General features: G+C 37.4%; 1 protein-coding gene across 2 annotated transcripts in view; it reads right to left on the reverse strand.

The window, feature by feature from the left end:
* Window positions 1-14,330, reverse strand: part of crybg2 (crystallin beta-gamma domain containing 2) — a 73,429-nt gene that overhangs the window by 7,722 nt on the left and 51,377 nt on the right. For both annotated transcript variants that reach the window (XM_055018102.1, XM_055018103.1), the window contains 11 exons: window positions 12,742-12,789; window positions 9,878-9,996; window positions 5,201-5,450; window positions 4,004-4,143; window positions 3,791-3,917; window positions 3,533-3,568; window positions 2,293-2,432; window positions 2,002-2,128; window positions 994-1,151; window positions 153-279; window positions 30-62 (listed from right to left, as the gene is read on the reverse strand). In XM_055018102.1, the coding sequence (XP_054874077.1) occupies window positions 30-62; window positions 153-279; window positions 994-1,151; window positions 2,002-2,128; window positions 2,293-2,432; window positions 3,533-3,568; window positions 3,791-3,917; window positions 4,004-4,143; window positions 5,201-5,450; window positions 9,878-9,996; window positions 12,742-12,789 (1,305 nt within the window). The remainder of the gene's footprint in view (window positions 1-29; window positions 63-152; window positions 280-993; window positions 1,152-2,001; window positions 2,129-2,292; window positions 2,433-3,532; window positions 3,569-3,790; window positions 3,918-4,003; window positions 4,144-5,200; window positions 5,451-9,877; window positions 9,997-12,741; window positions 12,790-14,330) is intronic.

Consider the following 14,330-nt stretch of genomic DNA (forward strand, 5'->3'; position numbering starts at 1 on the left):
TAATAATTACAAGAAAATGAGTTTAATACCTCATTCCTGGTCTTTGAGCTGTCATTTGGAGCCTAAAAACAAACACAACGAGAACGTTAGCGGAACCACATCATCGGTTTTAGTATTATTTCCTGATTTTGAAGCATCTCGGTGGTTCTGACCAGTAAAATGGGCTGAACCGAGCAGATCCGGGAGTCCACAGATCCCCAGTCAGCACAGTTATTGTAGACGCCCTTCTCCAGGATGTACTGGTTCCCAGAGAAGTCCACGTGGGAGTAGGCGATCCACCTGCAGAGGACGAGGAAGTTCTGAAACATCTCAACATGACAATACTGACATGACATGAAAATGACATGAAAAGAAGCAAAATGACACAAAAAGGCATAGAAATTACCGAGAAAGATGCTAAAATGACATGGAAAGACACTAAAATTATATAAAAAGAAGAAAAAACGGACACAGAAAGACACAAAAGACACACAAAAGATGTTAAAATGAAAAATAAAGACAGAAATGACACAAAAGAGATACAGAAATCGCACAAAATGACCCAAGATGACCCAGAAAGATGATAAAATGACAGAAAAAGGCACAAAAGAGACACGAAAGATGGAAAAATGATACAAAAAGACACAAACAAGAAGCAAAAATCACACAAAAAAAACCCAAAATTTATTGGAAATATGCTAAAATGACACAAAATGACACAAAAAGAAGCAAAAATTATACAAGAGAGACACAAAAGACACTAAAACGACACAAAAGATATTAAAATGACACAAAAACACACAGAAAATGCACAAAATGACACAAAAATGACCTGGAAAGGTACTAAAATGACACAAAAATGTGCTTAAATAACACAATAAGCCACACAAAAGAGACACAAAAGGTGGTAAAATGATACGAAAAGGCACAAAATGAAGCAAAAATGACAGAAAAAGACATGAAACATGAAAATACTGCAGTACTGGGAGTACTGGGAGTACTGGGAGTACTTACGCCCCACTGAGGACGTGGATGGACCTGGTGGAGGTCTTGTAGCCGAACAGCTCCACATCTGGGATGGCCTCGGTCACCTCGAAGGTGTTCTCGTCCTGAACTCCATCCTGCTGCTCCTCTGGCTGCTCGAACATCACCAGCAGGGGGTCAGACAAGTCCTGCAGCAAGAGAGAAAACACAACGGTTCTAACTCGTCCATGTGGTGTTTTTTAGATGCTGGAAGACATCTGGACACAGCCGAGCATTTCCACCTTAAAACTGAAGAGTGGCAATGGCAAAAAGTCAGATTCAGACTTGGAAGGACACAAAAATGTGATAAAATGACACAAAAGTGTGATAAAATAGCACAATAAGAAACAAAAGTGGCATAGAAAGATGCTAAAATGACACAAAATGTGCTAAAATAACACAAAAGAAGCTAAAATGACACAAAAAGACAGAAATTGCACAAAGAGACACAAAAATGACAGAAATATACTAAAATAACATGAAAATTACACAAAAGACACAAAAAGAAGCAAAAATGGCACAAATAGACACAAAAGATGGTAAAATTACACAAAGATGTGCTAAATATGCCACAATAAGACACAAAAGATGCTAAAATGACACAAAAACACACAGAAATCACACAGGGACACCAAAATGACACAGATATATGATAAAATGACATGAAAAATACACAAGAAGAAGCAAAAATGACCTAAATAGACACAAAAGATGCTAAAATCACTCAAAAATGTGCTAAAAATGCCACAATAGGACACAAAAAATGCTAAAATGACACAAGAAGACACAGAAATCACACAAAGAGAACCAAAATGAGCCGGAAAGATGCTAAAATGACACAAAAAGAAGCAAAAATGACACAAAACAACAAAAGATGCTAAATTGGCACAAAAAGACAAATCAGAAAAAGATTCATTGAGTTCATTTTTTTGGTCTGATTTTGTATTTTTTTTTAAATGTTATTAATGTACTAATTGTGAAGCGGTGCGTCCTTCTCACCGCTCGGATCAGCCGGACGGACCTCAGCTCGGCATCGATTCCTCCCCAGACCCTCCAGTCGTGGTACTCGCCCTCCTCCAGCAGGTACTGGTTGCCACGGAAACCCTCCTTCTCGTAGCCCACCCAGCTGGAAACAGGACATCGGTCACTTCCTGTCTCTAAAGACTAATCTACCTGATCTGATTTAACGTTTCTACTCACATCCCTCCCAGGACCTTCAGGGAACCGACATCGGTCACTTCCTGTCTCTAAAGACTAATCTACCTGATCTGATTTAACGTTTCTACTCACATCCCTCCCAGGACCTTTAGGGAACCAACGCTGTACATGAAGGCCGTCTGCTGCCGGTCTGTTCTGGTCATGAAGTCCCTCATGTTGGTGCTGATGGTTCTGGATTTACCGCTGAAGTACGGCTTGTCATAGATCACAATCTGGAAGTATCCATGACAACCAGGAGGTTTAGCAGCTGCACATGTTGCAGGACTTTAATGTCCACATTTACTGTTTGTCAGAATTTAACACTTTATGGTGCATTTTAACTTCAGTACATTTTATTATGTAGTATGTAACATATATTTAATATATACTAAATCTAGTTCATGTTACATATATTTAATATATACTGTATATAGTTTATGTTACACGTTTTTCTTATTCACTTTACTGTTTGTGCTGCGACTGGAAAAACAGAATTTCCCCTTTTGGCTCTGTGCTGTTTTATTATGTGCGGTGCTATTCTATGCTATTCTATGCTATGATGTGGAATGGTATGCAATGCTATTCCATGCTATGCTATTCTATTGTGCTATACTATGCAATGCAATGCTATGCTATTCAGTGTTGCGCAATGCTCTGAAATGCTATGCTATTCTATTCTATGCTCTGCTATACTATGCTATTCTATGTTATGCTATGATATTCTATTGTATGTTATGTTATTCTATGTTATGTTATGCTATCCTATTCTATGTTATGCTATTCTATGCTATGTTATGCTATTCTATGCTCTGCTATACTATGCTATTCTATGTTATGCTGTGCTATTCTATTGTATGTTATGCTATCCTATTCTGTTATGCTATTCTATTGTATGTTATGCTATTCTATGCTATTCTATGCTATACTATGCTATCCTATGCTATGTTATGTTATGTTATGCTATTCTATTGTATGTTATGCTATTCTATGCTCTTTTATGCTATTCTATGGTATGCTATGCTGTTCAATTCTATGCAATGCTGTGCTATTTTATTCTATGCTGTTCTGTGCTATTATATACAATGCTATTCAGTGATATGTTATGCAATTCTGTTCTATGTGATTCTATGCTCTTCTATGCTCTTCTATGCTCTGCTATTCTATTCTAATCAATGTTATTCTATTCTATGCTATTCTAGTGTATTCACTAAAAAACTTCCAACTTTCAGTAACTCTAGGAGTCGCTGCAGTTGGATGAGATGTTACAGAGAAGATCAGAGCATCAAAAACTACAATTTAATAGCAGCAAAGACACATATTTTTAGATTCTTACCTTTGATTCGCTCAGATTTTCCACTCTTGGTTCACCCTGTGGTAAAATAAAAACACAAATCAGCAGCTGAATAATCAGGAGATTCACTTTTATACTGAATTTTACATAAATAAACACAACAGAGCCTCTAAAATCAGATAAAATAAACTGAATTGATTCCTCACTGGGGGATATTTACATCAATGAGGCATGAAAGTACAGAACAATAAGGTTAACATGTGGATTTGTACATATATGACACAGTGAAGCACCACTTACTACTTTGAGTGGGTGCAGAGACGCCACATAGGGCTGTTCCACCCCCCAGGCTGCTGGGTTGGTGTAGCCGCCCACCTCCAGGATCCGAGGGACGCCCTGGAAGAAAGGCTGAGCGTAGACCAGCCACCTGGAGAGCAGAAAAAACATCTTAAATTAAAGCAACGGAGCTTCAGTCTGAGTTTAACGATGATTTCCTCTTTAATCTGAGCTCACAGTCCGGCGTTGATGATGATGGAGTTGGCCTTGATGGGGAAACCGAAGATCCTGGCGTCCTCAGAAGTGTCCCTGAAGATCACCTTCTTCCCCTCAGCGTTCTCCTCTGGGAAAAGACTGATTTCTGGGACGCTGTAGTCCTGCAGGGGATAATTCAGTAATGTCAACAAACATAGGAAATAGCAGATTTGAATGCTGCAAAAAGGTGATAAAATGACATTAAAAGACATGAAAGAGACACAAAGAGAAGCAAAAATGACACAAAAAGACACAGAAATCGCACAGAGGCACAAAAATGACATGGAAAGATGCTAAAATGACATGGAATGACACAAAAGAGACACAAAAGATGCTAAAATGACACAAAAAGACAGAAACCGCACAAAGACACAAAAATGACACAGAAAAATGAACTACAAATATGCTAAAATAACAAAATAAGACACAAAAGGATAACAAAAGATGCTAAAATGACACAAAAAGACAGAAACCGCATAAAGACACAAAAATGACACAGAAAAATGAACTACAAATATGCTAAAATAACAAAATAAGACACAAAAGGATAACAAAAGATGCTAAATGACACAAAGAGACACAAAAATGACACAAAAATGTGCTAAAATAACACAAGAATACACAGAAGAGACAAAAGATTATAAAATGACAAAAAAAAAACAGAAATGACATAAAAATGACCTGTAAAGATGCTAAAATGACTTTAAATGACACAAAAAGACAGAAAAAGAAACAAGTTCAATAACACATACAGGAGTTGCATCTTTAGGACCCTAAACCTAATAAATATAAAACTAAGTTTGGTTCAGACAATTTTGAATAATTTTGGACGAGTTTCCAGTCATTTTAAACAACCTTTGCATACTTTTGGAATAGATTTGAGACATTTTAGAAGTTCCTCTATCATTCTGGACAATCCTGCAGTCAGTCTGGTCAAGTTTTGAGTCATTCTGGCAATTTTTTGAGTAGTTTGGAACAGTGTAATGTAATGTTGGACAGTTTCATTCTTTGGTTCTCCATGTTTATGCCACTAGATGGAGCTGTTGGATGGAGGATCAGACAGGAACTTCAACACTCTAACGTTCCACTTTGCTTCATCGGTTCTCATATTTAAACTCAGGATGTTTTTAGAATATTTCAGACAGAATAAAGATCCACAGAGTCCATTGATTGTCTCACCCTGACAGCTCGTCGTATCGATCCGATGATGAACCTCCTGGCCGGCTTCGCCTCCGTCTGCTCGTCCTTTGCTTCTCCATTAGGTTCTCCGTTGGGTTGTCCACTGGGTTGTCCACTGGGTTGTCCACCTTCCTTCTGTCCGTTCTGCAGCTCCTCCTCAGGAAGGTTGTAGGGATACGTCAGCTCGATGTCGCCTTCGTCCAGAGCGATTTTCTCCCCTTTAAAGTTTGGTTTCTCGTACAGAACCCAGCTGAGGAGAACACGGAGGTGAAAGAACACGAGGTTATAAACTTTGCTCTAGAGGAACGTGTTTGTGAAATATTCTGCATCATATTACTGGAACGTTATTCTGAAATCTGTCAAAATGTGACAAATCACCCAATTCACCCAATACCTGACTGATGCTGCTGCTGCTGTGGTACTAAATAAAGACTTTCAGATTAGAGGACTTCAAAAAACACTCTACAGAGAAGATTTACTCATTAAAGAGGAGAAAAAATGGAGAATATGAGTAATTCACTACTGTACAGTTTTACTGAATATAAAGGATGCTAGAATGACACACAATAGAACAGAAATAGCAGAGAGACACAAAAATGACCCAAAAAGATGCTAATATGACAAGAAAATAGCACAAAAAACTAATATTACACAAGAAGACACAAAAATTTACCAATATGACACAAAACTGAGAGAAATGATGCTAAAGTGACATGAAAAAAGACTAAATAAAACACACAAAATGACACAAAAGAGACACAAAAGATGCCAAAATGACAAAAAAATAAATAAATTTAAAAAGTTGGAAATAACAGAGATGCAAAAATGATCTGGAAAGATGCTGAACTGACACAAAAAGATACGAAAATAAGCAAAAGTGATACTAAAAGACACAAAACAGACACAAAACATGCTAAATGACAAAAAAAAGACAAACATAGCAGAAAGAGACAAAATTGACCCAGAAAGATGCTAAAACGACATGAAAATGATGCAAAAAGAAGCAACAATAACACAAAGAGATCCAAAAGAGACACAAAAGATGCAAAAATTACATGAAAATTACAGAAAAAGCAGCAAAAATGACACAAAAACACACAAAAGAGAAGCAAAAGATGCTAAAATGACCAAAAAAAGACAGAAGTTGCACAAAGAGACACAAAAATGACATAAAAGATGCTAAAATGACATGAAAATGGCACAAAAAGATACAAAAAGAAGCAAAAATAACGCAAAAAAATCACAAAAGAGACAGAAATTGCAGAAAGAGACAGAAAAATGACCCGGAAAGGCACTAAAACGACGTGAAAATGACACAAAAAGGAGCAAAAATAACACAAAAAGACACAAAAGAGACACAAAAGATGTTAAATTGACAAAAAAAAAAACAGAAATTGTACAGAGACATAAAATGACATGGAAAGATGCTCAAATGACATGAAAATGACACAAAAAGGAGCAAAAATGACACAAAAGAACAAACAGTGACACAATAGATGCTAAAATGACACAAAAAGCTACAAAGTTCATAAATACTGTAGAGTACCAGTAGAAAGTTGCCTGAAATGGAAACACTAGAGTAAAACTACCTTTAAATTCCACTAAATTGAGCACATTGGGAGTAAATGTATTTAAATTCCTCCACTGCTGCTGTTTGGCTCTGGTCATATTTTAATAAAACAGCAGATCTCAGTTCAGTTCAGCCTAAAAGTCCCTGAATTTTAATTCTGCAACTGTTGATTGCAGCTGAGTCACTGATGGCTTCACAATCCCAGTAAGGAACACAGAATTTTTTGTTTTTTTTACAGAATTTAGTTAGAGAAAACCACGTTTAGAATGATTTTTCTAATGACACATGTAGAATAAAGTGATTTTGTAACAATTATCAGCTTGGACTTGCTAAATCCTCAGGAAGTTTAAAAAAAATCTTTATTTACAGTTTCATGCAGATAAATGATGTCATTTTGGTGTTTTTCTTAAAAGACACGATGCTTTCCAAAGACGTTTTTCACATGTTTTATGTGTAAAATGATAATAATCTCTAAATCAACCAGCAAATAGAAATGTGAAGTAAAGTATTAGAATGAAAAGGACAATATTCTGCTCAGAAATGCAGTAGAAAGTTGCTTTAACCCTCACTTTTGTCCTCATTTACGGGCACCAAAAAATATTGTCCCCTTGTCTGAAAAAAATCCAAAAATTCAGCAAAAAATTCCCCAAGTTTATAAAAATTTGCAAAATCTCCAGGAAGAAAAAAATTCCAAAAAGTCCTTAAAAGTTTCCCTTTAAAAAATTATTTTAAAAAAATCCCCAAATTTGCCAAGAAATAAAAATTCAAAAAATAAAAAATTATAAAAATATATTAAAAATATAAATTGTACGTATTTTCAACAAATTAATAAAAATCTTCCAAAAAGAATCCTAAAAATATCTAAAGTGATTACATATATATCAGTAAAGTTCTAACATTTTCTTTAAGAACATTTGGAAAAAAATCTACCAAAATCCAGCGATTTTCACTGGATTTTGGTAGATTTTTTTCTGAATGTTCTTAAAGAAATATTTTTTTTAAAACATTTCTTCTTTTCCACCAAAAATGTTCAAAAATTTCCCCAAAATGTGGAAGTTTTCACTGTGAAATTTTAATTTTTTTCCCCACATTTTCAAACCTTAAAACGGGTCAATTTGACCCGCAGGACGACAGGATTAGTGGAGAAACCAGAGGAAAACGAGCTTTAAATTCTACTGAACTGAACTCAATGGGACTAAATGCGTTTAAATTCCTCCACTGTGGTCATATTTTAATAAAACACCAGATCTCTGTCTGAGTCGGAGGCTGATGGAATAAAACGCTCTTTAATTTTTAGTTTATTTCTGTGGTTTAAGCAGCGCAGGAGGAAGGATGACAGTTTAATTATGGGATGTTGAGAAGCCAGGCGAGCGTCGGCCGGCTGTTAAATCTGCGTTTTCTAAAACATTCCCGTGTGTGTTTAAGCTTGTGTTTGGGGCATGTTAACTATCGGAGGAATCTTCAGGCCTGTTTGGAAAGAGGCGCTTCATCGTTTCAGGAGAAAGAAGGTGTGGACGGACCTCCGGATTCCATCTGATCTGATGCAAACCCAAGCTTCAGATGTTTGTCACACGCTGCTGACAGCTGACAAAAAGCAAAACAAAAAGCTGAGAAAACAAGAAAACCAGCTGCAGCTGCGTTTCTCTTTCATGTATTCATTCATGTGGATTATTGGATGTTCAACAAAGTAACTTTTATTATTGTTCAGTGAGAGTTTGTGAGCTGCCAGCTTCACATTTACTTCAACTAAACACCAACGTTCAGCAGGAGCGATGCTTCATTATCAACCGTTTTCACAAAACAATCAAACTAAATACGGAAGAGTCGTGTCAAAAAGTGTGTTATCTTTAAATAATCACTGAAATCACACAGCGTAAAGTAGTCAGAAACCGTGAAAACTGTCGTTTTAAGCAGCTTCCTGGGTCTTTTTTGTGTTTCTTAGTGGGATTTGTGTAATTGTTGCTTCTTTTTCTGCAATTTTTACCATTTTTGTGTCATTTTTAATGTCATTTTCACATCTTTCCAGGTCATTTTTGCATCTTTTTGTGTCACCTTTGTGTCTTTTTGTGTAATTTTCATGTAATTTTTGCATCTTTCCGGGTCATTTTTGTGTCTCTTTGTGTGATTTCTGTGTCTTATTGTGATATTTTAGAATCTTTTGTGTCTCTTTTGTGTTTTTTTTATACATTTTTGTTTAATGCATAATCATTTTGAATCATTCCACTCATTCTGACTGAAAACATCTCTGAGGTCCTTCTCCTTCTTCATTCTGTTTCCATAGAGCTGCAGGACTTTAGATTGTAGTGAAAAATGAACCACAGTGATGAAAAAATGAGAAAAGACACCCAGAAACTGCTGCCTGCAGTTCTCAGGGTTCTCCTTAGATATAATGGAAATAGATCTGCATCATGAATAATTTCTGTATTTTTATCTCTGTGTCATTTTTTGCTTCTTTTTGTGTCATTTTGGTGTTTTTTGTGTTATTTTAGCATGATTTTGTGTCATTTTTGCATCTTTCCCTGCCATTTCTGTGCCTCTGCGCTATTTTCTGTGTCTTTAATGTATCCTTTTAGCATCATTTGTGTTATTTTTGTGTCATTCTAACGGTCACAGAAGACATTTCTGAGTTCTCTCTCTTTCTTCATGTTGTTCTGTTTCTGCAGAGCTGCAGGATTTTGTATTGACAGGAACTATTTGCTGTTTTCGTGAAGTTTACCGAGACGTAAAAGCCTAAAGTTTGCATAATTTTGCAAACTTTTTACCCACTGATTGATGCATACAAAGCAGTAAAGTATGCATCTTAATTTCTAATGTTAAAACAGCACGTATGTAGCACATAACGCCTCCGAATGCAGTAAAGGCTTAATCAACATGGAGTGTCAGTAACTCTGTATTTATTACTGATAAGTGATTTTATTCCTGAATAATTTGCGCTATTCTGCAGCTCAACATAGAAGTTAAACGCTCGCTTCCTGTCTTTAATCTGTTGCCCACTTTTTAGAGTCAGATTTCTTGGATGTGTGCAGGAATCTTGTTTGTTCTGGGAGCTTCTTGGCTACTAAACAGACGTAAACATGGTGAAAAACGTTGAACATTCAGCCGCTCACCCTCCTCTGACCACCCTGATGGAGATGGTTTCCTGCAGTTCCCACGGCGTCGCATCGACCACGTCACCTCCGACCTCGATCCTCTGACCGCACATCCCCGGCCGGTCGAATATGTACATCTGAAGCGAACAGATATGGATAATAATCAACATTTAGCACATTTTAATGTGTCTGTCGAGCAGTTTGGCGCCTGTTTTTAGTACTCTGGGTGTCACGTTTTAGCGTTTTATTCCATTTTCTACTCTATTTTTGCTACTTTTGTTGGCACCAGGAGACCCTTCATTCTGAATGCACGACGGAACAAACTGTTCTGCTACAAAACTATGATCTACTACGCATTCAACCTATCTAAGCATGGAGATGTTTGATCTGGACCTGGTTTAATTTGGTCTGGATGCAAAAAAAATGCACAAAAAATATTTTTACATTCTAAAACAAAAAATAATGGTTTTCTATATCAAAAAGTATGTTTTATAAAGTTTTTAACCTCTGCATGATGATCTATTCTAGATTTGACTGACCTAAGCTCACTGGTTTTTGATATGGATTTGGTCTGGAACAGTCCATATGCTGAAAATCACACTAAAATCTCCATGTTTTTACTTTTTAACACAAAAAAATGCTGGTTTTCAATATCAAAAATGATGTGTGAAACCTTTAGACCTGGTCTAAAGTGGTCTAGATGGGGAAAACAATAAGCGACATCTCCAAAGTATTCTTTTCTTTTGCATTTTTACAAATAGAATAACAGTTTTAGGAATCAGAAAGTGTTGGTTAAATCATCTTCATCTTCATCTTCTGTGTCTCCGTGACAGAATCTAGTTCATTCAGTTTACTTGGATGTTAGCAGATGGTGTAATTTCACTTCTGCTCGCTGGATAAAGTGACAGAATGACAAAGAACTCCTTCAGGCGAGATCTGTGCTGCTGAAGAAGCCTTTACATGCTAAGATCATGTGAAAAACCCCTGGAGACACGTAACGCTAGAACCGTACGGAGGACAAAGCTGACGGCGCAGCAGTGAAGTTTCCTAATTAGCATCTGCAAGATTAAAGAGAACTTCTGCATGAGTCAAAAGGGAAAAAACCACGTGTGCACACACATGCACATATTTGGGGATTTTGAAGCTGATCTCGACGGCTTCGTGAGGAAACTGGTGCCGGCATGTTGGAGCTCCAAGGCCCTGAAGCATGGGAGAGGACCTGAGCCTAAATGTCAGCTCCTCCTCTCGGATTAAACATCCTTCACAGACAACGTCAGGCAGAAAATTTTCGCCTTTCAGGAGCAAGCAGAAGCAGGCCTGACATTTAGACGTTAATGACACAGTCGCCCACACCGGAAGTCTTCAGCGATGGAGGAGGAGTCGGTCTGGTTATCTGGTGAACACTTGGTCCAACCAGATTCTGTTCTAGCTTCTACTGAAACACCGGTTATGTAAGAGGCCACATCATCAACCGAAACACAAACACCGTGCAGTCGAACGTCTTATCCCGCCTCAGGGGGAGCAGTAATGAATGTAGAACAGTGGTTAGTCTGAGACCCATGAGAAACTCTGGAAGACTGAACTGTAGAGTGAGATAAGGGGGAATGTCTTGATCGGCTCTCAAAGACGTGGATCGAAGCCAGTCAAAGCATTTTTTAAACCGATTGCTATCAGAAGGAAACTTTATATTTGCTGTCACACAGATTTCATAACGGCACATCCAGGACACCAGGGAGGCAAACTTCTATTGATTTCTTAATCAGTAACTCACGTCGTTGAGCAAATCAGTGATTGATTAAATTATAAATATTGCTGTTTAGGTCAACGGAAATGTTTGCCAGCTCTGCTAAACATAATACTGGAGTTAGGAAATATGGTCCTAATGAATCCTGGTTTGTCCGAAACACCTGAGCTCTGGCCAGAGGTCATTAAGCACCACATTAGTCTTTATCATGGTGCTCGTTGCTAGCTAAGCTTTAGTAAACAGATGCAGGATTTTCTGTTACATGTGCCACTGGAATGAAGGAACACTATCCTTATCAGCTCCAGTTTCGATCAGTGAGTTCTGGTTGGAGGTCATTAAATGTTAACTTAGTCTTTGTCATGGTGCCCATTGTTAGCTACAGACTGAGGAATGTAGACATTTATCCCGCACTGATGTTACTGATTTAGGCAGTGAACACCTGATTTGGGTCACTATGACATATATTTCTGGGATGTAAGAACAATGTTGAGGTCCAGTTTGCCTGGAACACCTGAGCTCTGGTTGGAGGTCATTAAGCACCACAGAAGTCTTTGTCATGGTACCCATTGCTGGCTAAGTTTTAGTAAACAGACACAAGAGTTTCTGTTACATGTGCCACTGGAATGAAGGAACACCGTCCTTATCAGCTCCAGTTTCAATCAATGAGCTCTGGTTGGAGGTCATTAAACACCACAGAAGTTGTTGTCATGGTGCCCATTACTAGCTAAAGTGACTTGGATTAGATCAGGAGCCAAAAAAAAAACGAAGTGTTAGCATGTTTGTAAATAAAAACCAGTGCTGCAGAACAAATTGAAATGGACCAAAGTTATTGAGATTCATCCTCAGGAGACTTTAGGTATCTGAACAGATTTGATGGATTAATGCAAATTGAAGTTGTCACGGCACGTAAATCATCATCAGTAACCCATAAGTACTTGAAAAAGCCTCAACTTTAAGTTTAACGTTTGATATTCTCTGTCTTTTGTTTCTTCTGTTCTTGTGTCTGTGCTATTTGGCAGCACAGAGCAAAAGAAGGGATTATTTATTTAGCTGGTGTTAAGACAAATTCCAGAAGTTCACTGTCACAGGTTCAAGGCTAGTATCAGTCAGCTTGGAGGGTTTTCAGGTTCAGACTCACCTTTCCAGGTCGAGGGTTGAGCTTCCCGTGTTCCTTCTCTTTGGTGAGCTACAGACAAAAGAAGAAAAACAACATTTCAGCTAAACTTTCTGTAGAATTTCCAGAGAAGCAGTTAAGGTCAAGATCAAAGTCAAAGTGAGGCTGATTAAAGATCTAATTACACCAGGTCTCCTCGCATGCTTCACAATCCATACATTGTTTACAAGTTACCCCGCCGGACCGGTTCTGTCAGAGCAGAGATAAGAGTTCATCCTGCGTTTGACAGGCAGGAAAACATTCCTCTGCTGCACCTCTTCTACCTGATGCTTCTCAAACACCCCCTAAAGACAACAAGAAGCAGCTCCAGGTCACCGGAGAAGCTTTCAGACCACGAGACTGTGTTTGGTTGTGGATTCTGAAGGATCTGGCTGGGATTTGGGTTTGTTTGTTGGTACTTTTTGCAGGTTACATGTAGATTTACAATGCGGCTCGCTGTGTTGGTCTCAGGTGTCACTTCCTGTCTTTACTCTGGGAGCTCAGTGTGAAGCAGGTTACCATCCGGATCTGGTTACCGACCGACAGGAGCTCCTGTTTCAACAGTAGCTGCCCTCGTTTAGTGTGGAAGAGCAAGTTCAGAACTAAACCCAACCATGTCTGAATAAAGAAGAGCTTTCTGAGTCAATGAAAACCTCCTTAACCCTCGTGTCTTCCTACAGGTCAAATTGACCCGTTTTAAAGTTTGAAAATGTGGAAAAAAAAAATATTTTCACAGTGAAACTTCTGATGTTCACATTTTCAACATTTTTGGGAAATCTTTGAACATTTTTTGGTGGAAAAAAGAAATGTTAAAAATGTTTCTTTAAGAACATTCATTGATTTTTTTGTGAATGTTCTTAAAGAAAATATTAGAAGTTTTACTGATATATATGGAATCATTTTAGTTATATTTAGGATTTTTTAGGAAGATTTTGACTCATTTTTTGAAAATATTTACAAGAATTTTCTTGCCAAAATTGGGGGATTTTTTAAAAAAATAAAACTTTCAAGGGAAACTTTTCAGGAATTATTGGAATTTTCTTCCTGAAGGTTTTGCAAATTTTCAGAAATTTGGGGAATTTTTTTTCAGAATTTTTGGATTTTTTTTCAGACAGGAAACAATATTTTTTGGTGCCTGTAAATGAAGACAGCAGGAGGATTAAACTGTCAAAACTGCTGCTTCTTCAGAACCGGCCTGTTCAGTAAGAGAGTGACTCATTCTGCAGAAAACAGCTTTTCAACACACAGTCGGATAATTTCCTGCAATTATTCTGGCTTCCTCCACATGCAAAAATCTAAGCTCCACTTAAAGTAAAACATACAATAAATCAAAGGGTGTCAGGATGAATATTAGAAGCGTGTTCTACAAGAAAAAAAATCACAGAAATGATGTAATTCCTCCCAACTATTAGAGAGTATTTAACCTTTTCTTAACCCTCTCAAGCAATGCCATCTTCAAAAAGCCAAAAATCATAAAAACAGAGAGAATTACTGGATATTAAACCTTCTATTTGTTCATGAACTCCTCATGTGTGACTAGTCGCTCCATCGCACAACTTAAAAATCCCTTTATG

This window comes from Amphiprion ocellaris, chromosome 15 (assembly GCF_022539595.1).
Source record: "Amphiprion ocellaris isolate individual 3 ecotype Okinawa chromosome 15, ASM2253959v1, whole genome shotgun sequence".
NCBI classification, from domain to species: domain Eukaryota; kingdom Metazoa; phylum Chordata; class Actinopteri; family Pomacentridae; genus Amphiprion; species Amphiprion ocellaris.